Source organism: Eucyclogobius newberryi, unplaced genomic scaffold (assembly GCF_026437365.1).
Source record: "Eucyclogobius newberryi isolate DKJ021-1_F unplaced genomic scaffold, fEucNew1.0.hap1 SCAF_8, whole genome shotgun sequence".
In the NCBI taxonomy this organism is placed as follows: domain Eukaryota; kingdom Metazoa; phylum Chordata; class Actinopteri; order Gobiiformes; family Gobiidae; genus Eucyclogobius; species Eucyclogobius newberryi.
Window position 1 is genome coordinate 9729103 of NW_027316500.1, and position 25256 is coordinate 9754358.

Genomic DNA, 25256 nt, shown 5'->3' on the forward strand with positions numbered 1-25256 from the left:
CGGGGTAAAAAAAACACAAAAACCTCGGTGTCCATTGATGTGTCGTCCCAGAGTGAGGATTCAAAGACTTTTAAGCAGTCACACTTGGATGTTATTGTTTTAGAGGTGCATTCAAGGGGAACTATGCTGCGCTCACACGGAAGTAGCACATTTGAATTCATGTTTTTGTTTGGAAGGTTTTCGAAAAAGGGAATTATTCTCAGAGCTGCTGAACCGTCACTGTATTCAAAATAATGCATCAGCAAGTTGATTAAACACGTTGCAAAATGGTAATGGCAGCAGTAGTAGTTAGTTTGTCTTATGCGGTATTTCATAAGTTTGCAGTGTTTCTCATATTGTTCAGATTACTTTGGTGCAACTCATTTCAGAATCATTCTTCGCATATATTTGTGGAGTATAAAAGTAAATTAATACCCATATTAAGCAGGTTTTTTAATATAATTACTTTTTTTAAGTTTAGGGCAATAGACATGTGTGACTTTGTTGTGTTAATGTCCATTGCTTTTAGAGGATTAGGGGCCACTCTCTTTCATTTGCAGGAAACACTGAGTTAATCAGAAATATGGATAACCAGACAATAATCTGCATAGAACTAACGTCGAAACTAGATCAGACTCATTTGAGCAAGTATCGATACTGAAACAAATCACAAAGGACAGACTTGGACCTGTACTGAATAGTTTTAAGGTACGTTCACACACACAGTACAACACTTAATAAATTGGAGTAAACTGGGCTCAAACCAGCACCAAAGCAGGAAAAGTGTGAATGTCCAGTAAATTAGTCTGAATCAACTAGTGTCACGGTCATTTTATAGAAAATACACATTGTTTTATCTTAAAATCATTGCAGTATTGAAATATGTATCAAGCTTGTTCTTTAGTATGAAAATTGTGTTTTGTCACAGCCGTATTTCTTCATACTATGTGTACTTCGAATCTGACCAATCACCACAGCTACAGCGCCCCATTCCAATACAAGCCTAAATCAAAGCCATTATGATATATCTGGATTGTAGCCGTTATTAAGGTGACAGGTTATCAATGAATCTAAAATGAAATACATTTACTGAAAGCGTCTTTGTGTCATCAGTCCATTCATTTCACAGAGACATGGGGGACATGTCTTACCCGGAGATCGTCACGTTATCCCGTCGCAATACTGACCTAACCTAATACTGATGTGCAATTCTGTCGTATGTGCAATTGCTGTTGGAATTCATGTGCAATCTATGACACATATTCATGTGCAATTACCGTCGGGATCACATGCAATGGTATTTATTTATTTATTTGTCTATGGGAGTTTTTATTTATTTATAGGAGATCTTCTACTGAAAGTGTTTTTCAGACTTCCTATAAGTGATCTGTTCTTCTGTATCTACCTCTGTATCTACCTGCGTTGCACCAATGAAATTTCCCCATGTGGGACAATAAAGGAATATCTTATCTTATCTTACATGGGGGGGCAAGAGTGGACATAATGATTTGCTTCATCTCACCAGAGCTAAAGGAAAATCTATGCAGTGAATGGTTTCATTTCTCTCTCTATTAAACACAGAATATAATAGAAAATAGAAATGTTGGTAGATACATTGACTTGCAACAACAGAACTTGTATACGTCTAGAGCTGGATAGCACTAATTTACTCACGTACATTTACTTTATGATGACAAACTTGTTTCCAATACTTCTCTGTGTCAGACATCACAGTTTAGCTCCAACACCTACCATCGTTTTGTTGTATTATGTATTATTATTTACCTCCTTTTTATGTCGTGCTGTTAGATGATCCAGTGGTACTTGGAATAAAATGTAGTAGTTTTACCTTCATTCCAAGTACCACAAGTTCTTTGTAGTACATTTTACATCCTTAAGAACATTTTGGAGGATTTTAGACACCAATGTTGTTAAACAGTGCAACTAATGATGATTTTAGTAGTCAACAGGTGATTATTTCTAGGCTTCTAGATAGAGATCATTGACTAAAAAATAAAGTGTATTATTGAGGTAAATTAAGAAATTGTTTATTAATTTCTTCACACAATGATTTAATAATGTAGCTGTCTATTGTGTAGTCAGTATAGTCCAAATAACCCAATAAAAATACAATTACAAATGTTTTTTATAGTCAACTAGACACAATTAGTCGATTAATCATTCCCGCCCTCATCAGTAAAACAAGAAATAATAGTAATAATTAGCAATACTACTATAGTAAGCAGACTTATTTGTATAGTTCCAGAGTTGTGGTGCACTCAGAGTGAGACAAAGCTTACAAATAAGGCAAAAAGCATTAGGAACCCATGTGTTGGATAAAAAGAGACACAAAATCTTGAATAAAAGCACACAAACTGAACAAAACATGAACATTTTATAACTACACCCCATTTTCCTTGCCTTGTATTCCCCTGTAGTCATATAAATGTGTGTCCAGCCTCATGTCTCCTGTGACTCACCGTGCTGGGCCTGTCGGTTCTCCCGCTCCTGCCTCAGCCGCCCTCTCTGCTCCTTCAGGCGGCTCAGCTCTTCACTGCTGCTGGAGCTCAGGCTCTGCAGGCGGCGGGTCAGAACCTCCAGCCGCTCGCGCTCCTGGTTCACCGCCTTCATCTCCGCCTTCAGCTCTTTAGCACTGCCGAAGTCATTACCTGGATCGCCACAATGACACAAATGATGCCTGGTGAAGTACTGGTTTGATCGCTTGGTGAAAGGTGGATTTAGAGCCTATTTTACCACATTTTCTTCCTCTTCTGGGTTAGTCCTTGGTTAACAATACTGTAGCATTGGCGTCGTCCTATTTTAGACCTATTTTAGACCTGGAATTGTCCAATAATAGTCCTGTAATAGGCTTGATTTAGATCTGGTGGTACATCTTTCCTTAGGCGGTTCCATTGCATTAGACCCCAGCACACATGAGTCCTGCTTTAGTCCTAGTTTAATCCTACTTTAGAGCCTTTTTCATTGTTTAGCACTGCTGAAGCCAATCTCCACAAGTAAACATTAGACCCCCACAGCACACAGGCCTGGTTTAGTCTGGTTTAGTCTCTGTTAAGATCGTTGGTACTGCCAAGGTCAATACATGAATCACCACAAAGATACACAGCACACATGAGGCCAGCGAGCGCAGGCTCCGCCCTGGCTTGGATCTGATTGAGTCCCGGATTACTTACTGGCCCGTTCCAATCCAACTTATTTGTACAGCACATTTTATAACGTTTCCAAAATGCTGCACATTATAGCAATAAAAAGTCTGGACCGACAACAAGACAAGATAATATGCAGTACGGATCAGAACACAAAACTGATGCTGCCAAAATCTGAATATCATTTGGAGTTTGACGTTAAAGTCCACTTTATTTATAGTTCAGACTCGGCACAGTTCTAGTTTAGTTCTAGATCTAGTTTAGACCTTAGTTACTCCTGGTTTAGTTGTTTTTTGTCCTGGTTAGGAGAAGATTTGGTTCAAATTTCCAAATGTTTAAATTATTTAGTCCTAGTTTATTACCGTATATACAGCATTAAATTATGATTTAATTCCATTTTCTAACATTAAACTTATAAACAAGGTAAGATTTGTTTTATTTTGCTCAGCTTTAGGTTTATATCTGGATTATTAAAAGTCCTGTTTTTTATTTGTTTTAGTCCGAGTTTGGTCCCGGTATATAGTCCTGGCACATTCAGAGATTTGGCACTGCTTGAGTCATTACCTGATCACCACAAGACCACATTAGAGCCCAGCACACGTTAACGAGCGCTCAATCATTAGCACAGTAATTAAGACCGGCTAATGACAGTATCCAGAAAATGAGGTGAATAAATGAGGAGAAATCACAGTTTGGATGTAATTGATAAACACAACATAAAGTCTGAAATATGAGGCAGTTTCACGACTGTCAAGAAGTGCATTGACTTATAGTACTTATAGTACCCATAGTACCCGTAGTACTCTAAGTACCCATAGCACACAGCCAAATCAACTGTTGTATTTATTTCTGAAATATGACAGCACAATACCAATGATACCATTTCACCTGAATATTGTGACCGTCTCAAATACTTGTTTTTGTTCTGGTGTTGTCACAAAACTAAAATTTCCATTTCTATTTCTGATACTGATTTTGATACCACAGTGACAATGAGAAACTCCTTTTCTTTAATTGAAAATAATGATATTTTCAACCCAAAATAAGTAATAGCTTCTTGAATATTATTCTGTTGTCTGACAACACAATAATCTATTTGACATGTTGATGTATTTTATTTCCCAGTATCAATACACATACTGAAAGGAATATGAATCTATAGAATACATTAGTTTTAATATAGATAATCTGTGTATCAATTTATTTTTTACCACCCTAATCCCCACTATAATATCAAAATGTGAGTAAATGGAACTTCAGATGGGTGAAATACAACTGAATATCCTGAGAATAAACTATATACTGTACCTCACGTGCAGCATACATAGAACATAAATTGACAAAGTAAGTTCATTATCACGAGTGGCAGTGACTTAAACTATGCCTAAACTTGAACGTGTCCGTGCAGTTTGCGGTTGTGAGCGCGCTAACCTGAGATAGCGGCCAGTTTGGCTTCGTGCAGCGCCAGGAGCTGTGTCTCGGTCTCGCTGACTTTCCTCCTCAGACTGCTGCCCAACCTCTGACTCATCACCACCTGAAAACGGACGTGAAACGAGAGAGCGATGAGGTCGGAGGTCAGTATTAAAGGCTCTGCACACATTTCTCGGTTCTAAATGGCTTTTCTTTGGACCACATCCTCTCGTCTCGACTCTGTTACCTCTAACCTCCATCAAGGTTTAGTCCTGATTTACACAAATGAAGATAAGTTTGTTATCTTAAGTTTGGGAGCAGGACCACACCCCTTTCACGCCCCTTCCTGCAGGTCCTCCAGGTCACACACATCAGCGTTCGTGACTTTGTGCCCCTCCCATCGACTCTCTCCTATTTATTGTTCTAATTTATCTCCTGGATGGGGGTATTGAGGCCCGGGAGCCTACAGCCCTCATCGCCAGAACCCCCAAAACGGCCTCCATTTCTGTACATTCGTGTTATTCATGTTTCTCGTAATAATAACGCCAATAAACACTTTGCATCGTAGCTGGGGTCGTGGTTCTTGCTAGTGAATTAGCTTCGGTTGTGAGTCTTTAGAGTCAAGAGCGAGACGTCGATATGCAGATCTAGATTATTTCAAAACATTTACGGCTTCTTTGTATTTCACTTCTTTATTTCTTACATTATTTCCTTCTTTCTATACTTTGTTCGTTTGTATTTTATCCAGGTGCAACCGGTGTGACTTTTGAAAACCCAATAAGAAGTCTTAATCTACTGCTCATAAAGTCTTGAATTCACTGAAATCCCATCAGCGTCTTTCTGCTCCACAACCTTTAGAGAAAGTCCCCATGAAGGACACCATTTTAACGTCAGGAATGTGAAAATAAAAACCTTTAAATGTCGTGGGGCTGATGGGTAAGAACCACTGCGCCCTTTCTCTGCTCTCTGTGGATTTGATGTGTTCAGATAAAGTCAAATATGTCTCCCGCTCTGCCCTTTAGAGATACTCACTTTGAGCTAAAACATACATTTCCCATAATCCACCTCACTGCATTGAGGAGCTCAGAGTGGGGGTGAAATGTGGAGGCGTTTTTCTCTCAAAGATGACATGGTTTAGTGCAACTCTCAAGGCAAAAGGAAAGTTTTTGTCTGACTTTCCAGGGAGCGACTTTTCACTTGCATATTACTACATCGAGTGTGGCAGCAAGAAAACTGCAGGTTTCATTGAAAAAGTGTGACAAAAATTCAAAGTGGCTTGAAATGTAGTATCTATTATATATTTTTTACGCATAATCACAACTGTGTCTCACATATGGATGTCACTGAATGTTAGTGTTTTGTAAAGAACATCGCGATTTAACGATAATTCCTGATTATTGATCGACTGCCAAGTTTTATTTTCAAGGTTGATACCAATTGTTCAGAAACCAGAGCAACTGATACAACACATATTTTGGGGCTGATATGGGTGGAGTCTGCATGTTCTCCCTGTGTTACCGTGGCTTCCTCCCACCGTCCAAAGACATGCATGTGTCTGACAAAAATGGCAACTCTAAATTGGCCCTAGTGAGTGAATGTGAGAGTGAATGTTTATCTGTGTGTCCAGGTTTCTGTGTTAACCCTGTGAAGAGGTGGCTCCTGTCCAGAGTGTGCCCCCCCTAAGGCCCAAAGTCACTGGGACGTCTCTCCAAATCAGAAAAAGCCAAATGGATCATCACAGCGTAATTACAACAGCAATAATGTGGCAGCTGCAGATGGGAAGGTGGTTTAAATTAGAGAGGTGGATTCATAATATACACAGACCTGAAGGTGTTGTGATTCCATTGCCATGTGTCAGATTTGGAAATATAACAACAATGCGCAGAATGTCATTAAAAAAGTCTAATAGTAAGTGTGATTTCGTTTTTATGTAGCAAAACAAAATATTAATCACGATTTGGTTTCACCTGGATTTTATTGTTGAAACCACAGCAGAACGGTGATAGTACTGTACATTTTTTGTATTTTAAATCAATTCATGTCTGTGTTTGTTAATAGACTTCTTACATTATTATTATTTCAGTTTAAATAGATTGTCCATGTTTAGATCCTTTGACAATCATTTCAAATATCAGGTCAACAGTGATTTGAAAATTGATTTTACTGCACAGAAATACAGTTTCTGAGTCAAATTTTCTGTGAAGAGGTGGCCACTGTACAGAATGTGCCCCGCCTAAGGCCCAAAGACACTGGGATAGGCTCCAGTCACCCGCGACCCCGAACAGGAACAAGCGGTAGAAAATGAATGAAAAACTATTTCACTGTAAACCCATAAGTGAAAGAGTGTCATCACGTCATGTCCTCTTTGTACTGAGTTAATGTCATGTTAAGAGCATTGTACGTTTTGTAAAATAACTCACTATGTTTCAAATAAAGCCACTTTTAAGAGGACATTTCTGCATTTCACTATATTTGTAGTGCAACTTCTTGGATTACGTGGGACACAGCCTGCCTCCAGCCACATACTTATATGTAAAGAGAGTGTGAGAGATTACTTTGAGATGCAAGACGTAACCTCAGGGAAGGTTTCTATACAGAGGTATGAAAAGCACCGATCTAACGTAGGAAGAATATAAAACCCACACAAAAGGCCCAAAGAGGACACACACTGGGAATCCACCTTAATATGTAATGCTAAATAACACATTCATTATCATTACAGTCCAATAAGGAGGCAATTAAAAGATGTTAATGGCTCTATGCATATTTAATACACAGACACGCAGCTGGCACATGTTGCACTCGCCACAATTTAGATTTAGAAGTCATTGGATATTCGTTATATTATGTGCAGCCACCCATGTCAAAGGGGATTCATGAGTGGAAATGGAATACAATGAAACTTACTTTTGCTGTCGCCTCTTTGATGGACAGATTCAGCACCTGTTCTTGCTCTTGAAGTCTAAAAAGAAGCAGAAATTCAAATTATGGTGGGATGAAAATGCTTATTACAGTTAGCAGGCTGTGATTGTTGGCCTTTAGCATCCATCCATTCAATCCTTTGCTATTTTTGCACCCAAATGTGTAATACAATGTAGAAATCATTTAGTTTCAGCCTTCTTATGGTACGTGCAGGGCTACAGTACAGTACATTACGCTGCTGTTTGTACGGAAATATATTTGAACTAGCAAACAAAGGATAACGCAGCTAAATTGTGTAAATATTTGTCATTCTTACACTGGGTTTAGTGTGGAAGACCATTTCTGCCAATAAATAAAAAACAACAGCCCCACAGGCCGACATAATTTTGAGTTTAAAAGTCATAATTCCAAGTTTGAAAATCATAATTATGAGTTAAAACAGTAGCTTGGTTTAGGTATAGTATTAGTGCCTCATTCTTCAATCATTAGCAGGTCAAATCCCATCATCAACATTAACATTGTTGGTAGAGTTGTCCAATTTACTGACCCATAGTGTAGCTGTTTGATCTGAGCTCTTTTAAACTCACGATTATGAATTTTCAACTAAAGATTATGACTTTAAACTTGAAATTATACCTTTTAAACTCAAAATCATGACTTTTAAACTCAATTGTGACTTTAAAACTCGCAATTATGACTTTAAAACTCACAATTATGACTTTTAAACTCGCAATTATAACTTTTAAACTCAAAATATTGTCATATAAACTCAAAATAATTTCATTTAGACTCAAAATCATCACTTCCTGGGTGGTTTATATTTTTATTTACTGGCAAAAACAGGCTTCCATAGCTTAGAGATGTATTTAATGTAAAGCAAAGAGAACTCAGAAGTCATTTTGCCATTTCAGACTGAAAGGTAAAGGTCATACTAGTGTTCACTCTAACAACACCACGACTGGGATTTCACAAACATGCCCAGCTTGTAAAAGACACGTCATCTTCCCGTGTCACTCAATTGACAAACAAAGGGTGAACGTCAGATCGTCACAATGAGGCCGATTACAACATGTCAACATCCAAACAGCTCCAGCCAATAAGATCACAGCGTTTACACAAATGAATCATCAGACGGACAAAAAGAAACATCAAATCCATTGTCCTCGGTGCATAATTAACAGTCACCTTGAGGCGCTCGCATCGTTCCACATCTGAAATATCAGTCTGACCTTTTCGGCCGTTAGTCAAGCTGATGGTTCATGGAAATCAAACAAGAGCTGCACAGTATTCTAACAGCCAAAGGGAGCAGCGCTGTTGAAGATGGATGTTCAAACTCAAGAGACGTGTCACCTGGACTCTGGTCGTCCTCCATAATTATGTGTACATTTTCTTATTCTTCTATTCGATTTGTAAAACATAAGACAACAAAAACAAACAGGACAAGACCAGAGAGATCAAAATACAAAGAAATAAACTAAATATGACATAAAGAAGAGAAGGCATCCAAAGAAAAAGAAAATTAAGGCAAAAAAAGTTCAAAATAATAGTTCCAATGTCAAAATTTGTCCATTCTTATCAAGGTTCTTTTCAACTTGGCCCTGTTTGGCCCCACGACGCAAAAAAACATGTTTTTGGACAAAAGCTCAGAAGGAAACTTGTGATTGCTTTAGTAACAGAGAGTGTCGAACAGCAATGACGTTTGGAACAAGGAATACTGCTATAATGAGGATTATGGCACTAAAACTTTATTTATTTTTTTGTGACATGCTGAGACTGGCAATTTGACGACAAAGTATAAATCAGTTACAATTGTATGTTATTTATAAAGAATACATTTCACACATTTTGCTCCTGCCGAACGTGACACCGGCTCAAAAGCGTTCCTGTAACTAGTTATTTACAAATTGCCAATGTCCAGAGCTTGGAATTGCACTCCGCCATTAAAAATAACTGTGCCAAATAGTGAACCAGAGTCAGTCCAAACGTGCCTGAAAGCTGCCTGCTTCTGACAGGTCAGATTTCACTCTGATCGGTTTGAAAAGTCTAGACATGGGTGATACTGACAGAAATGTATACCGCAATTATTTTAGGCTTATCCCAATGACAATATTCCGACAACATTATGGCAATCTATCAGAAATGAGCTAAAACAAGCCTCTAAATGTCTTGGTTGAGGTTTAAACATCGCAACGACAACAAAAAGGTGAGCAGACTGTTAAATAAAAGTGCATTTATTTCACTTCATACCATCGTTTGGAAGATTCCACTGCAAGTTTCTGTCCTTTTTTTATTCCAGCTCTTTTTGCATCTTTTTTAGCGACGTTTCATATCTCCAAAACAGCCATACCGTTCCATATTATCATTTTTTTCTACATATTTTTCAACCTCTGAGCAGGACAGATGCTGACCAATAGGAAGAGAGTGTTTGAGCATCTATATTGAACTCTATATTGTTCTTAGACATGTTTAAATCCAAGTCCCTGTTGCTCTTTATCATCCTACACGTTCAGGGAAGTCAGACCTCAACATCAGCGTGAAATGGCAAGAGCTATAATCAACACAAACTGCTCTTCTGAGGTCGACACTTCAATCAGAATGAGCAGAAATCAGCCCTTTGCAGCGGAGGTGAGCCTGCGTCGGGTATCAAATCATTCCTGCAGCGCTCGGGTCACGGCACGGAGGCGGCGATGAGGCACAATTCACGCGTCTTTTCCTAACGATCGCGGGCTATTAACTTCTGATGCAGAGTAAATCGCTGGAGCGTCGGGGAGAAAGGCATTCAAATTCAGGTCGGGTTTGTGCAGGTGCGAGAGCGGCGGAGCCAGAGGGGAGCGGGACGTCTCTCCAAATCAGAAAAAGCCAAATGGATCATCACAGCGTAATTACAACAGCAATAATGTGGCAGCTGCAGATGGGAAGGTGGTTTAAATTAGAGAGGTGGATTCATAATATACACAGACCTGAACGTGTTGTGATTCCATTGCCATGTGTCAGATTTGGAAATATAACAACAATGCACAAAAGCCTAATAGTAAGTGTGATTTCTTTTTTTTTTATGTAGCAAAACAAATATTAATCACGATTTAGTTTCACCTGGATTTTATTGTTGAAACTACAGCAGAACGGTGATAGTACTGTACATTTTTTATATTTTAAATCAATTCATGTCTGTGTTTGTTAATAGACTTCTTAATTTATTATTATTTTAGTTTAAATAGATTGTTCATGTTTAGATCCTTTGACAATCATTTCAAATATCAGTCAACAGTGATGGGAAAATTGTTTTTACTGCACAGAAATACAGTTTCTGAATACATATTTGTAATACATGTATTCAGTTAACTCCCAACACTGCCAGTCAAAGAAGAGCTCCTGAAGCATAAAGGAACAGCTCATGAGCACCTCCATCAGGCCAATGACTGCACTGCAAAAGGTAAAGCCATGTGAGTGGAGGATAATTTGTTTTAATTCCTATGTTTGTATATTTTACATTCTTGATTACAGTTAAATCTAATTTATTCACATATTTTTTTTAATAAAAGATGATATACATGATATATTCAGGGACATCGTTAATTCTGCTGTAATGCGACATAGTTATAACACCTGTGCCTCTGTGACTGACCGGAGCACTGAGGGCGGAGGAGACACAGAGATCACACTCCTGTCCTGGGACGAGAGCAGGTCCTGCAGGGTCTGGTTCAGGTCTTGGAGCTGTGGAGCGCTGTAGGTCTTTAGGACTGAAGACTCCAGATCCTCCCGGTCCTGGTCCTGGTCCTGGTCCTGGATCTGCTCCTCCAGACGCTTCCTCCTCAGGTCCAGCTCCGACAACCTCTGCTGCAGCTCAGCCATCTCCACCTAGAAACAGTTGATTATCACCGGTTATGTTTGGACTCGAGATACTTTTATATTTGGATTTGTCATCAGTTTGAATGATTAATGATGCGTTCACACTTGCAAATTCACCACATCTAAAGAGGGACAAAATCAGGACTAAACCAAAAACCAAACCTTGACCAGACCAGGACTAGAACAGGACCAAACCAAGTCCACATCAGGATTGAAATGGGCTCAATTTAGGACCAAAACGTCGCAACTTTTCTGGTCAGCTTGACTCCCATAAGATGCTATTGCTTTGCCTGGAAAGTTCCACTACATGGTATCAAACATATCTATCATCAATTGTTCTTAGATCTCAAAAATGATTTAAAAAACATACAAAAAGGCGGTGGACCCTCTACTTTTATGCATTTTTTTCTCACAATCCTTCACTTTTTAACTATTTGAGACATTATTTGTGAATATTTAGTACAAAACTGAAGCTGCTGCAGGACTATATCATCATGTATAAATGTAGCATCTCTAAATGATGTACTGAGCATTTATCATATGATTCTGATGATGTTTACCTCCACCAGCCGTTTTTCCTGGATTAGCCGATCTCTGCGATGCACGTGACCCTGGGACGAGTCGCTCTGCTCGGCTCGTTCTGACTCTGTATTCTCCCTGGGAACAATTACAGATAAAATCACTTATTAAGAGTTCACGATAATCTACAGTATAACTCTGCTGTAAAGAATGATTTTGTTGTATCCCTTTAAATAATGTTCGAGATAGTCATTTAAAAACAATCTGCAATGTTCTAATATATATTTATCAGGGCTGTAAATGATTTGTTCTTCTCCAAAAGGTTTATGCTCCAATTAGTGTTCAAATGTGTAACAAATCCTTTGAGAATGTTCACCATGTTTAGTTGATACAAACATACGGTATGTTGGGTTCAATACCAGTTAATCAATACTAAAGCTAGAATAAAAACACAATATTTAATGTAAATTTGGACCTTTCCTGAATAGTTCTAGAAGAAAGACACATCCATGATAATTAAGTCTGCAGGATCAAAAATGACACACAAACTTTTTAGCTCCAAAAAGACACTCACTGGTGAAATTCATCATGTCTTCTACTAATTTTTATTTTATTTTAGTTAATTTTGTATTTACAAACGGATCCAAAAAGACATTATTAAACGCACACCACGTGACATTTCAGGCACAGTCCTTCATCAGAGAAGGATGAACTCAAACTAGAATTTAGGAGAATATTTGAGAAACTACTACAGTTTTTTATAATTATAACATTCTACTGTATTGTATGTGGTATTGAAATTGGAATTCCGTATTAAGGGTTTCCAAAGTATCAAAATTGAGTGTAAATTTTAGTATCGTGACAACAAAGTGTCCTGGACATTTCTATTTACAGTTTCTGTCTTTGTCAAACACTAATTTTAATGTGATTATAAGCACAAATATTAGACAAGATAAGAAATACAAGGTTATTCTCTACTATTAATGATGCAAATGTTGTGACTCCATCGATGTGTGCAAGAGACTCACACATTTTGATCCTGTTGTTAATGACTTTATGACTTTTTTCCCAGACAAATCACCCGGTCAACCATTGTTTTTCTTTGTTTGACTCAGCACTGAGCAGAGTTATATTTAGTCACTTTGACAAACCATTTCACATAAAGGCTTGAAAACAAATACAAACTCCTGGTTGTTATCATGCATTGTACATTATTATTATGAGAGCATGTGAATAAATGTCCTTCATGGATCATAATGTGATTAAGGACAGTAGGACATGTTCTGCGTCTCAAAGTGAATGCAGCTCTTGTTGTTAAGTTCAAGATGTTCTTTGTGGGTCTGAATATACGCTCTCAAGAGGAAAACAGATAAACATAGTGACAAATAAAAGAGATGATTGCGTCAACTGTAATGGCAGTATTCAGCATTAGGGCTTCAACTAACAATTATTTTAGAAGTCAACTAGTCAAATTATTATTTACTGAGACTTTTAAATACATTAGCAACCAAATAAATGTTCAAATATGATGACTGAAGGCTTCTAGATAGAGAATATTTACAGATATAGTGTATTATTGAGGAACATCAGAAACGTTATTATTATTTTTTACTTTTATCTAATAATGCTTCTGTCTTTGTGTGAATGTTGAAATGAGTTTGTATAGTCCAGATAAAAAGTATGATGATCAAAATACAAATACAATTATTTTTTATAGTCATTATTATTTGATTAAATTCACAGTTTATTTAAGGTTTTTAGATATAGTACCGTTATCAAATAAATTGTACAAAGAGATTAATAATTTTACGTAAAAAAATAATAAAAATAATAATTTGGGGAACAATAAATGCACATAGATATTGTTTAATAACTTCAAATAAAGCAGGAATTGAAAGAGATGGATATTATGCTCCTAAAGGCGTAAAACTGACCTGTGCTGTGCTGCGCCGTCTGTCCTCTGGAGGGCGCTGTTCACCGCCAAACTGAGCCGCTGGAGGAACTGAGCCACCGCGGGCTGACGGGACGGTAAACCCAGCCTCAGGGCGCCTCTCTCCCGGCACAACTCCTCCAGCTTCTTCCCAAACCTCTCCGCTGCAACAACAATACATTAAACTCAAGATTCAGACATGGTAATACAACTAATACACGGGTTTTATGATAGATTTAATGAATGCATCCAGTGATTATCATTTAGACTATGCTTTTTCATCCCAAAACAAGTCTTGTCAATGATAAGCAAGTGATTATTTTTCTATTCAGCCCAACATTTTAATTCCAGCTGTGCAAAATCATGTCAGGCTATAAGCCTAAGTCAATGTATTTCATCAAGATACCAGCTCACAACAGGGCAGAAACATTGACCTTTGATTGAATTAAGTGTAGCAGCTTTCCTAGAAGTTAGACACAACTGGAAATACCCTGGTTTTCCCATTATCAATAGAAAAACAGAAAGCCCAACATACTGTACGACGAATTCTGACCCAGACTGGACAGAGACAGCAGATGCACCCTTGTATTTCAGTCACAAGGTGCATAAAATGGGTCAAAGCACTTTAATATTTCCTCTTTCAAAATAAATCTCACATTTTATCTAATGAAAAATGTCCTTTTGAATCTGCATAGTATGTTTTACTGTCAAAAAGCCTCACATTTTCTAATGCATCCGTGGCCTGGTTTCTTCACGTGCTTCATCAAACATCTGGGGCTAATACAGTTAACGTTAGAAAGAAGAAAATCTGATAAATCAACTGGAAACGTTTCCCATTTCCACGTACAATTGAAAGATGGCGGTTTGGGCGAACTAGTGAACCCGGACTGACCACAGCGACGAGGCCAGTGACCTAAAAACGTTTGCTCAATAACCCAGAGGTTGGTGGTGAAATCTCTACAGTTGGCACATACTTGCTTTGTGTGTGGGGTCTCGTGGCAGAGGAGTGGTCCTGACACAACTGGACGGTCTGACCCCAAAAGTATGACCAATGCCTTCTGTCATTGTGTCCTTGAGCACAGTTTTGCAGCCACAGTTTCTGTCAGTAGGTGCTCTGGCAGCTGTGGTTTCAAACAGAGCGTCGTTCTCTCAGGTTGCCGATGTACATTTTATTGTTTAAATAACCTTTTGCATTTTAATGCTTTTGTCATGAAAAAGATCTGACAATAGGGATAACCGTGATTATCCAGGTCACAGTATAATCGTGAGAACCAAAACATAATAATCGTGATAAATCATTTTAGAAGCAAAATTAAGTCGTTTCAGTTCAATCTATCTGGACTTGAATGTAAACAACTTTTTTTTTAACTGGCTGTTTTGTCAAATTTAACTTTATTTTGTCTTTCAGAGTGTAACATTTCAAAAAGCTGGTCACAAACTTGAGGAACAGTAACATGTCAGACCACGGGAATGAAAGAATATGAAAAATGTCACTGTTGTTTAGTCACAGTCTCAATAATCGTGAATAATCGTTAAATCATGATGTTTTTTTCTCACAATAATCGTAAAACAATCAAACTCTATATCGTGACATCCCGAGCAATAATGTAAAAAACCTGAGAGTGTGATGCTTTGTCTGAATTCTTACGGCATCTGCGCGTCAGGAAAGATTTTTTTGTGTGAATGCAACTCATTTTAGAGAGAGAGACAATATATAGCAAGTTCAAGCGTCCTCCTGCTGCTACAAGTTACACAATGCAAGAAAACACTCGCTCAAAACCTTTCCAAAGACGCGTTGTGTAAAGATAATGGATGTTTAGGTTCACCTGCGTCGTAGTCGTCCTCCAGAATGGCCTTCTGCTGCAGCCTCTGCAGCTTCAACGTCATGGACTCGATCTGAGACAGACACAGAGAAAAAGAGCAGAGTCCAGAGGGCACGGCAGTTTAAACACTGACCACAGACAGCACAGAGAGCAAAGGACCAGAGGTGAGAGCCAGTCAGCATTACGTCTGTGCAAAGTGTGCGGAAAATGTTTAAATCTGTACACGGCAAACAAGGGAATAACATTTTAGACAGATAAACTATTGAAACTAGACGTAAAGAGCATTAGCGATCATGTGCTGTACTGAAAGTTCTTGAAACCACATATAAATTAGCATGAAATTAGAATGTAACATCATGACTTATCAGGAAGAACAGCTCCTGGCCAGTTTGATCATTTCGCTCAACACTAAGACTCCCAGAGGTTTGAAACTCTGAGGGAAGTAACTGCCATAGAATGTTTTGCCCGGTGGCCAAGTGGATAATGTGGCTCTGTGTCTAATGCATTATTTGAGCATATCTTTGGAATGTTTTGTTTTGTGCTTTATGTTCCAATCTCCATTTGTTTGTTCTAACTTGACTCGAGCGTGCAAAGACGACTAAAAATGTGTACTTTTGGTTCAGACACGTTCTCACTACAGAAGGCTTGAAAATGGTGTATAAAGAATCTACTCAAGAAGAACATTGAACGTACATTTAGCCGCGGCGACTCTGTTACCGTAGTGATGTAACAATGACCGAGATGTTGTAATACTGTAAAATATTGTGAGTTGTCACAATAATGAAATTACAAGCTGCTTTGCTTAAAGTCACTGTTTTGCAGCAACAGCTTAAAAAAACAGAACTACATAGACCATGATCCCTTGCATTAGTCAGTGCAAGACATTACTTTTATATACCGTATTTTCTGGACTATAAGTCGCATCTTTTTTCATAGTTTTGGCTGGGGTGCGACTTATATTTATATTTATACTTTATACTTATAAGGAGAATAAGTATAAGTGATATTATTTGTTATTTTCACACTTGCCACCGCATTTCATACTCCAGTGCGACTTATATATGTTTTCTTCTTCTCTATTATGCATTTTTTTGGCTGGTGCGACTTATACTCCGGTGCAGAAAATACGGTAGGTAGTTCAAGACATTTTTAAAAAGGAAAACGTATCTTTCAACCCCACCTTGGTGTGAGTGCGGTTGTTCTGCAGACACTCTTGCAGCACGGGGTCATACTTCCTCAGCAGCCTCTCCCAGCCCTGCTCCGTGGAGGCCGGAGTGGCGCTCTCATACCCGGAGGTGACCGAGGAGGCCGAGGCCGTGTCCGAATCCACGGACAGGGACGACGTGATCTCCGTGTCCACCGAGCGAGCGTCCATATCGGGCAGGCCGGGCTCGGTCGCCTCCCTGGCGCTCCACAAACCCCCGCTCCAAAACTTATGCTCATCCTTCTCCAACGATTGGTCTAATGACAACGACGCAAGGTCAGAGCTGGTGTCGTTTAGTGGTTCGGGTGTTGTGTCAAAATCTTGGCTACAATTGAGTGACTGCTGGATAAAACTGAAACTGGAATTGAAAGAAGTCGGTAAAGACGGCGCTTTTTGCATCGTCTTAACATCAGATTTCCAAACGGAAGACTTCATGTGATCTAAAGTGCTGGTGCATTTCATAGTGGGATGTGTAGAGATGGTGGAACTTGTTGTCTTTTTGTGCAAGTCGTGATTAGTCACTGAGTTCTTGGTATGTGCTGCGTCGCCGGCGTTGCTGGGGTGACGTCCGGACTTCCCGTTCCTCAAGGCGCCACACCCTTCCTCCTCCTCGTCCTCCTCGTCCTCCACACCGTCCTCCTCATCGTGGCTGCTGCAGTTCGATTGTCGCTCTCCTCTCGCGTATCCAGGTCGCTTATGCCTTTTCCGACTGGCGCTGCCAATTGACCCAGATGCCCTGCCGCCTGTAGATAAAAGGATTAATCATTAAGCCAGGAGGACGACCAAGAACAAGCTTAAGGAGAGACACTGCAGGTGAACAGGATTTAGAGATATCCCCGTGAAACTTCTTCTATCACGTGATGGTTTCATAAGTCATTTAATTTGAGAAAATTGTTAAAAATGTTAAATAAAAAAATAATTGACCAGTTCTGGGACACAAAAAGCTTCTTTTTTTTTGTTAGAGCAGGATTAAATGTCTTGCTTCAGTTTGTCAACATATTAGGTACAAAAATATTTAAACATTTTGGATATTTTATTTAGTATTTGACTAAACTAGATTTTACTCATAATGTTTGCCAAAAAAAATCTTAAACTTGAATAGATCAGGCTTAGAATTAGATATTAACAAACCCTACTTGGATCCGTATGAGGACAAGTTTGTGAAGTTTGGTGTGTGTAATGTTTGTGGGAGAAAATGACTTCACAAAACTGCAAATGTATTTCTTCCTGAGCAAGAATGCTGTTGTTGTTAGGTTTTCAGCTTTTATGTTGAGAGAGCAAACTGTCTAAAAAACAAAAAAGAATAATGAGTTTTAAACAACTGACTGGAGGCAAGTGGACACTGGGAAACCCATTTACATAAGAACGATACAAGAAGAAACACGATTTCCTCATCGACGCTTCATTGGTTTGACTGCGGCTAAAGCTAACATGAAGCTAAATGAATGAAAAACAACTGGAGCAGCGGTTTGAGAATTTTCCCATGGGTTTGCTCCAGCTGTGGGAAATACCAGAGCCTCGCTGTCATGTGGAGTCAAGACACGCCCCAAACGGAGGAGGGGCAAATACAAAAAACAGATTGGGTTGTGTTGGTTTGAAAAGGTGCATATTTTAACTGAGACGGCTTCATAAACTAGGCTGTTATTTGATGTTGCATGAAGCATAATGAGTTTCAAAGGATGTTATATTTTGTTGAAATGTTAATCGCTTGAAATGTCAATCAATGAAGACAAAATAATCATAATCTCAATTATCGTTTTTATCACATCGCCCCCAGTAATCGATAATCAAACAACGTGGTGAGATAATGTGAGGTACAGAATGCCAAAGCCCGGTGTGTTGGGAGCGTCCTGGTGTGTTGGGGGCGTCCTGGTGTGTTGGGAGCGTCCTGGTGTGTTGGGAGCGTCCTGGTGTGTTGGGGGCGTCCTGGTGTGTTGGGGGCGTCCTGGTGTGTTGGGGGCGTCCTGGTGTGTTGGGAGCGTCCTGGTGTGTTGGGAGCGTCCTGGTGTGTTGGGAGCGTCCTGGTGTGTTGGGGGCGTCCTGGTGTGTTGGGGGCGTCCTGGTGTGTTGGGGGCGTCCTGGTGTGTTGGGAGCGTCCTGGTGTGTTGGGAGCGTCCTGGTGTGTTGGGAGCGTCCTGGTGTGTTGGGGGCGTCCTGGTGTGCTGGGGGCGTCCTGGTGTGTTGGGAGCGTCCTGGTGTGTTGGGGGCGTCCTGGTGTGTTGGGAGCGTCCTGGTGTGTTGGGAGCGTCCTGGTGTGTTGGGGGCGTCCTGGTGTGTTGGTGGGGGCTTCCTGGTGTGTTGGGAGCGTCCTGGTGTGTTGGGAGCGTCCTGGTGTGTTGGTGGGGGCGTCCTGGTGTGTTGGTGGGGGCGTCCTGGTGTGTTGGGAGCGTCCTGGTGTGTTGGTGGGGGCGTCCTGGTGTGTTGGTGGGGGCGTCCTGGTGTGTTGGGGGCGTCCTGGTGTGTTGGGGGCGTCCTGGTGTGTTGGGGGCGTCCTGGTGTGTTGGGGGCGTCCTGGTGTGTTGGTGGGGGCGTCCTGGTGTGTTGGTGGGAGCGTCCTGGTGTGTTGGGGGCGTCCTGGTGTGTTGGGGGCGTCCTGGTGTGTTGGTGGGGGCGTCCTGGTGTGTTGGGAACGTCCTGGTGTGTTGGTGTGTTGGTGGGAGCGTCCTGGTGTGTTGGGGGCGTCCTGGTGTGTTGGGAGCGTCCTGGTGTGTTGGGGGCGTCCTGGTGTGTTGGTGTGTTGGTGGGAGCGTCCTGGTGTGTTGGGGGCGTCCTGGTGTGTTGGTGGGAGCGTCCTGGTGTGTTGGTGGGAGCGTCCTGGTGTGTTGGGAGCGTCCTGGTGTGTTGGGAGCGTCCTGGTGTGTTGGGAGCGTCCTGGTGTGTTGGTGGGAGCGTCCTGGTGTGTTGGTGTGTTGGTGGGAGCGTCCTGGTGTGTTGGGAGCGTCCTGGTGTGTTGGTGTGTTGGTGGGAGCGTCCTGGTGTGTTGGGAGCGTCCTGGTGTGTTGGTGTGTTGGTGGGAGCGTCCTGGTGTGTTGGGGGCGTCCTGGTGTGTTGGTGGGGGCGTCCCGGTGTGTTGGGGGGGTCCTGGTGTGTTGGTGGGGGCGTCCTGGTGTGTTGGGAGCGTCCTGGTGTGTTGGTGGGGGCGTCCTGGTGTGTTGGTGGGGGCGTCCTGGTGTGTTGGGAGCGTCCTGGTGTGTTGGTGTGTTGGTGGGAGCGTCCTGGTGTGTTGGGGGCGTCCTGGTGTGTTGGTGGGGGCGTCCTGGTGTGTTGGGGGCGTCCTGGTGTGTTGGTGGGGGCGTCCTGGTGTGTTGGGAGCGTCCTGGTGTGTTGGGGGCGTCCTGGTGTGTTGGTGGGGGCGTCCTGGTGTGTTGGGGGCGTCCTGGTGTGTTGGGAGCGTCCTGGTGTGTTGGTGGGAGCGTCCTGGTGTGTTGGGGGCTTCCTGGTGTGTTGGGGGCGTCCTGGTGTGTTGGTGGGAGCGTCCTGGTGTGTCGTTGGGAGCGTCCTGGTGTGTTGGGGGCGTCCTGGTGTGTTGGGGGCGTCCTGGTGTGTTGGGAGCGTCCTGGTGTGTTGGGAGCGTCCTGGTGTGTTGGGGGCGTCCTGGTGTGTTGGGAGCGTCCTGGTGTGTTGGGGGCGTCCTGGTGTGTTGGGGGCGTCCTGGTGTGTTGGGGGCGTCCTGGTGTGTTGGTAGCGTCCTGGTGTGTTGGGGGCGTCCTGGTGTGTTGGGAGCGTCCTGGTGTGTTGGGGGCGTCCTGGTGTGTTGGTGGGGGCGTCCTGGTGTGTTGGGGGCGTCCTGGTGTGTTGGGGGCGTCCTGGTGTGTTGGTGGGGGCGTCCTGGTGTGTTGGGAGCGTCCTGGTGTGTTGGTGGGGGCGTCCTGGTGTGTTGGGAGCGTCCTGGTGTGTTGGTGGGGGCGTCCTGGTGTGTTGGTGGGGGCGTCCTGGTGTGTTGGGAGCGTCCTGGTGTGTTGGTGTGTTGGTGGGAGCGTCCTGGTGTGTTGGTGGGGGCGTCCTGGTGTGTTGGGAGCGTCCTGGTGTGTTGGTGGGGGCGTCCTGGTGTGTTGGTGGGGGCGTCCTGGTGTGTTGGGAGCGTCCTGGTGTGTTGGTGTGTTGGTGGGAGCGTCCTGGTGTGTTGGGGGCGTCCTGGTGTGTTGGGAGCGTCCTGGTGTGTTGGGGGCGTCCTGGTGTGTTGGTGTGTTGGTGGGAGCGTCCTGGTGTGTTGGGGGCGTCCTGGTGTGTTGGTGGGAGCGTCCTGGTGTGTTGGTGGGAGCGTCCTGGTGTGTTGGGAGCGTCCTGGTGTGTTGGGAGCGTCCTGGTGTGTTGGTGGGAGCGTCCTGGTGTGTTGGGAGCGTCCTGGTGTGTTGGTGTGTTGGTGGGAGCGTCCTGGTGTGTTGGGGGCGTCCTGGTGTGTTGGTGGGGGCGTCCCGGTGTGTTGGGGGGGTCCTGGTGTGTTGGTGGGGGCGTCCTGGTGTGTTGGGAGCGTCCTGGTGTGTTGGTGGGGGCGTCCTGGTGTGTTGGTGGGAGCGTCCTGGTGTGTTGGGGGCGTCCTGGTGTGTTGGGAGCGTCCTGGTGTGTTGGTGTGTTGGTGGGAGCGTCCTGGTGTGTTGGGGGCGTCCTGGTGTGTTGGGGGCGTCCTGGTGTGTTGGTGGGGGCGTCCTGGTGTGTTGGGAGCGTCCTGGTGTGTTGGGGGCGTCCTGGTGTGTTGGTGGGGGCGTCCTGGTGTGTTGGGGGCGTCCTGGTGTGTTGGGAGCGTCCTGGTGTGTTGGTGGGAGCGTCCTGTTGTGTTGGGGGCGTCCTGGTGTGTTGGGGGCGTCCTGGTGTGTTGGTGGGAGCGTCCTGGTGTGTTGTTGGGAGCGTCCTGGTGTGTTGGGGGCGTCCTGGTGTGTTGGGAGCGTCCTGGTGTGTTGGTGGGAGCGTCCTGTTGTGTTGGGGGCGTCCTGGTGTGTTGGGGGCGTCCTGGTGTGTTGGTGGGAGCGTCCTGGTGTGTTGTTGGGAGCGTCCTGGTGTGTTGGGGGCGTCCTGGTGTGTTGGGAGCGTCCTGGTGTGTTGGGAGCGTCCTGGTGTGTTGGGGGCGTCCTGGTGTGTTGGGAGCGTCCTGGTGTGTTGGGGGCGTCCTGGTGTGTTGGGGGCGTCCTGGTGTGTTGGGGGCGTCCTGGTGTGTTGGGAGCGTCCTGGTGTGTTGGGGGCGTCCTGGTGTGTTGGGGGCGTCCTGGTGTGTTGGGGGCGTCCTGGTGTGTTGGGAGCGTCCTGGTGTGTTGGGGGCGTCCTGGTGTGTTGGTGGGGGCGTCCTGGTGTGTTGGGGGCGTCCTGGTGTGTTGGGAGCGTCCTGGTGTGTTGGGAGCGTCCTGGTGTGCGTCCTGGTGCACCTGCTGCAGCTTCAGGCCTTCAGCACAGATAAAGTGTAGGCCTGAGGGCGGAGGAGGCTCCAATGTGAGGAATCAAGGGTCTCTTTGTGCCCAGCTGCTCTAACCGCACACACACTCAATGGGACCACTGTCCACGACCTTTGTACTGGGACAGTGAGGCCATTTACCAGGGCAATGTCAAAGTCCTGAGCAGTAAACAAAGTATAGCATGGTACTGTAGAAAGACTAAACATGACTTTAGTCCACTTATTATATTTCCTCAACAGATATGACACGTTGAACTGCTCATTCAGTGTTCTCGCTGGGCTGAGGTTTGAGGATGGCCTTAGGCGCTAGCAAAAAGTGCTTGAAAAATGTCCGATATGCCCTCGATATAAGTCAATATGATCACACTTGGATTGCACTTGATGCCTGCTCAGCCGCTCGGCGCCCGCTCGGCCGCGTGGCTCTCGCTCAGCCACATTGCGCTCTACGATCGCCGCCCGCTCGGCGCAAGCGAACAGCACCACGGCGCCCGCAGCACCCGAGGGAGCGCAGCTGCACCCTAAAATGCCCGCCCGCACGGTTATCTTAATACCTGCCGGTATCTTTTCAGCATGGCGGGTGCCCGCCGGTGCATGGCGGCATATTTTGGGCATGGCGGGTGCCGGCGGCAGCGTGGTGGGTGCTAAAACTTTTACAGGTTTATACCAGTCTGGAAATTTTTTAGGTTTAAAATTGTACGTAGTGGTTGTAAATCTGTTCTCTAGCAACCATTATTATTAGACAACTACAAATATATGAGAACAGCGTTAAAGTTTAAAGGATCAGAAAATCTTGTGTGTGTTTCCCAAAATCACATTTTTCACATGCTTTTCACCTTTTTCTCTCAAAATGTAGTTAATGATTGTTCATCATTGACTGAGGTTCTGGAGGTGGAGCACGCCTCAACCTTCTCCTCCTCCCGGAACCACTTCTCCACTCTTTAACCACACCTCTAATTACCCAGAAGCCCTATCTCTTGTTGTCTCTACTCTCTCGACCCCACCCTCCCACCGCATGTCTCTATCACCTTAACACATCACCATCTATGGAGGGGGGTGTTCTGATTCCGCCGGGCTGATTACCTGATAATCATCATCGCTCCATCATCACTATTATCAATAAACATTCTCTCATGTTCCATTGTTGTGGCCTGGTCCTTGCTAATGAACCGACACTCGATTGTTATAAAACTATCATTTATATTTACGGACGGTTTCATTCCACCAAATAAAGTCAAACTAGGACATTATAACATGTCATATGCACGTTACACCTGGGGAGCTTAATAATAATGATAAATGTTTTGCCCTTATTACGTTCTATGTAATTGTTTTGCTAAAGATTGGTTTTAGTGCTTTTCTCCGTCTTTTATTTTGAAGGCTTAGTTTGAGACCGGAAGTTTACACCGGAAGTCGGCCATTTTGTTTTCGCTCATTGCAAACACATGTAACACGGCTTATCCACTGCCATCCATCATATTGTTCATGCCTTTGACATCACTGTCTGTAAGTTCAGTTTCTATGCTTGATAATGATTCATTTACATGCGTTATTGGTGTTAGATGATTGTCAGAAACGTTACATTTGTCGATGACTGTCAATTTGCATGGTGGTGTCTGCCTCGCTGTGTTTCCTGTTTTACCTCATGCTAAGGTACTTATTTTCTGTTTTACAGTTTTACTCTGTTTTTGGAAAGACATTAAACCGGAGCTATGGACGCTACTTCCTGACTCTGACACTGTTCATTTCAAAAGGAGTTTGGCTACTGCTATAATTGTGTTAGATACACACAACGAGAGCAGGAAAGTAAAAAGACATTACGCTGGCTTACAACAATACGGCAGCATGGATGAAGCACATCAAGGGGGCACCAAAGAACCTACCCAAGATACTAGGCCCAAAGACACTAAAACAAAGTCTTTCCAAGATGGATCAATTAGAAGCCACAAAAGCTCCAGCTCTGGCAGATCATCTGTAAGCGCTGCAGCAGCAAAAGCGAGAGCCATAGCGGAAGCAGCCCGCGCACGTGTAGTATACGCAGAGAGAGAGAAAAGTATGAAAGTTGAAAAGGCTAAACTCGAAGCCAACCTTGAAGCTCTAAATTATGAAAGAGAGGCTGCAGCTGCTGACGCCCAGGCACAAGTATTGGAAGCAGCAGCAGAGCTAGAGGACGAGGAAGCCCGCAGCAGAAGAGTTTCCCCTGTTCCTGTTCAAAACACACAAGAACGTGTCAGCGACTACATAAAGGATCAAAATGCTCGTCTTGACAAGCCCACTGAATTTGTCTACCTTTCAGACCCGTCAGAGCAGTCTATTGAGCCTCACCGCAAACCTCCAACACCGTACGTGCTGAAGGACTCCTGGCCTGTTCCGCCACAAACTCAACAGAGGCTAGTTTCAACTCCTGCTCCCCAGATACCATACACCTCTCACTCTAATGTCCCGCTAAACACTCAAGGTCCTTTTCTAATGAGGGAAGAATCAGGGCACAACAAGTTTAAGCCCAAGTTAAACTTCCAAAAGTATGCTGACACTTCTCAAACAACTCTTCCAGAGTCTTCAGTTATAATGGACATGGCGAAGTACCTGGCACGCAAAGAGCTCATCAGCACTGGCCTTTCACACTTTGACGACCGTCCAGAAACATACAGAGCATGGAAGTCCTCCTTCTCTAACACAATCAGAGACTTGGATCTAACAGCAAGTGAACAAGTGAAGGAGAGCAGTCAACATAGCTAACCCAGAGGCCGCGTTGAAAACAGCATGGGAGAGACTTGATGATTGTTATGGCGCTCCAGAGGTCATAGAAGATGCACTTTTCAAAAACCTTGACAACTTTCCAAAAATCTCAAATAAGGACAATCACAAGTTGCGAGAACTGGGAGATCTTTTAAGTGAACTACTCTCTGCTAAAGAAGACGGGTACTTGTCAGGCTTGGCATACTTGGACACTGCCCGTGGCATAAAACCTATTGTGGAGAAGTTGCCATACAACCTGCAAGAAAAGTGGCTCGCTCAGGGATCAAGGTACAAAGAGGCTTATCAGGTCAGTTACCCCCCATTCTCCTATTTCACC

At 43.3% G+C, this 25256-nt stretch overlaps 1 protein-coding gene across 2 annotated transcripts in view; it reads right to left on the bottom strand.

Moving 5' to 3' along the window:
• The window catches only part of disc1 (DISC1 scaffold protein), a 96900-nt gene that overhangs the window by 61852 nt on the left and 9792 nt on the right, over positions 1–25256 (bottom strand). For both annotated transcript variants that reach the window (XM_072436989.1, XM_072436990.1), the window contains exons 2-9: positions 16777–17543; positions 15600–15669; positions 13778–13937; positions 11885–11981; positions 11101–11333; positions 7461–7515; positions 4575–4677; positions 2460–2648 (exon numbers count right to left, since the gene is read on the bottom strand). In XM_072436989.1, the coding sequence (XP_072293090.1) occupies positions 2460–2648; positions 4575–4677; positions 7461–7515; positions 11101–11333; positions 11885–11981; positions 13778–13937; positions 15600–15669; positions 16777–17543 (1674 nt within the window). The remainder of the gene's footprint in view (positions 1–2459; positions 2649–4574; positions 4678–7460; positions 7516–11100; positions 11334–11884; positions 11982–13777; positions 13938–15599; positions 15670–16776; positions 17544–25256) is intronic.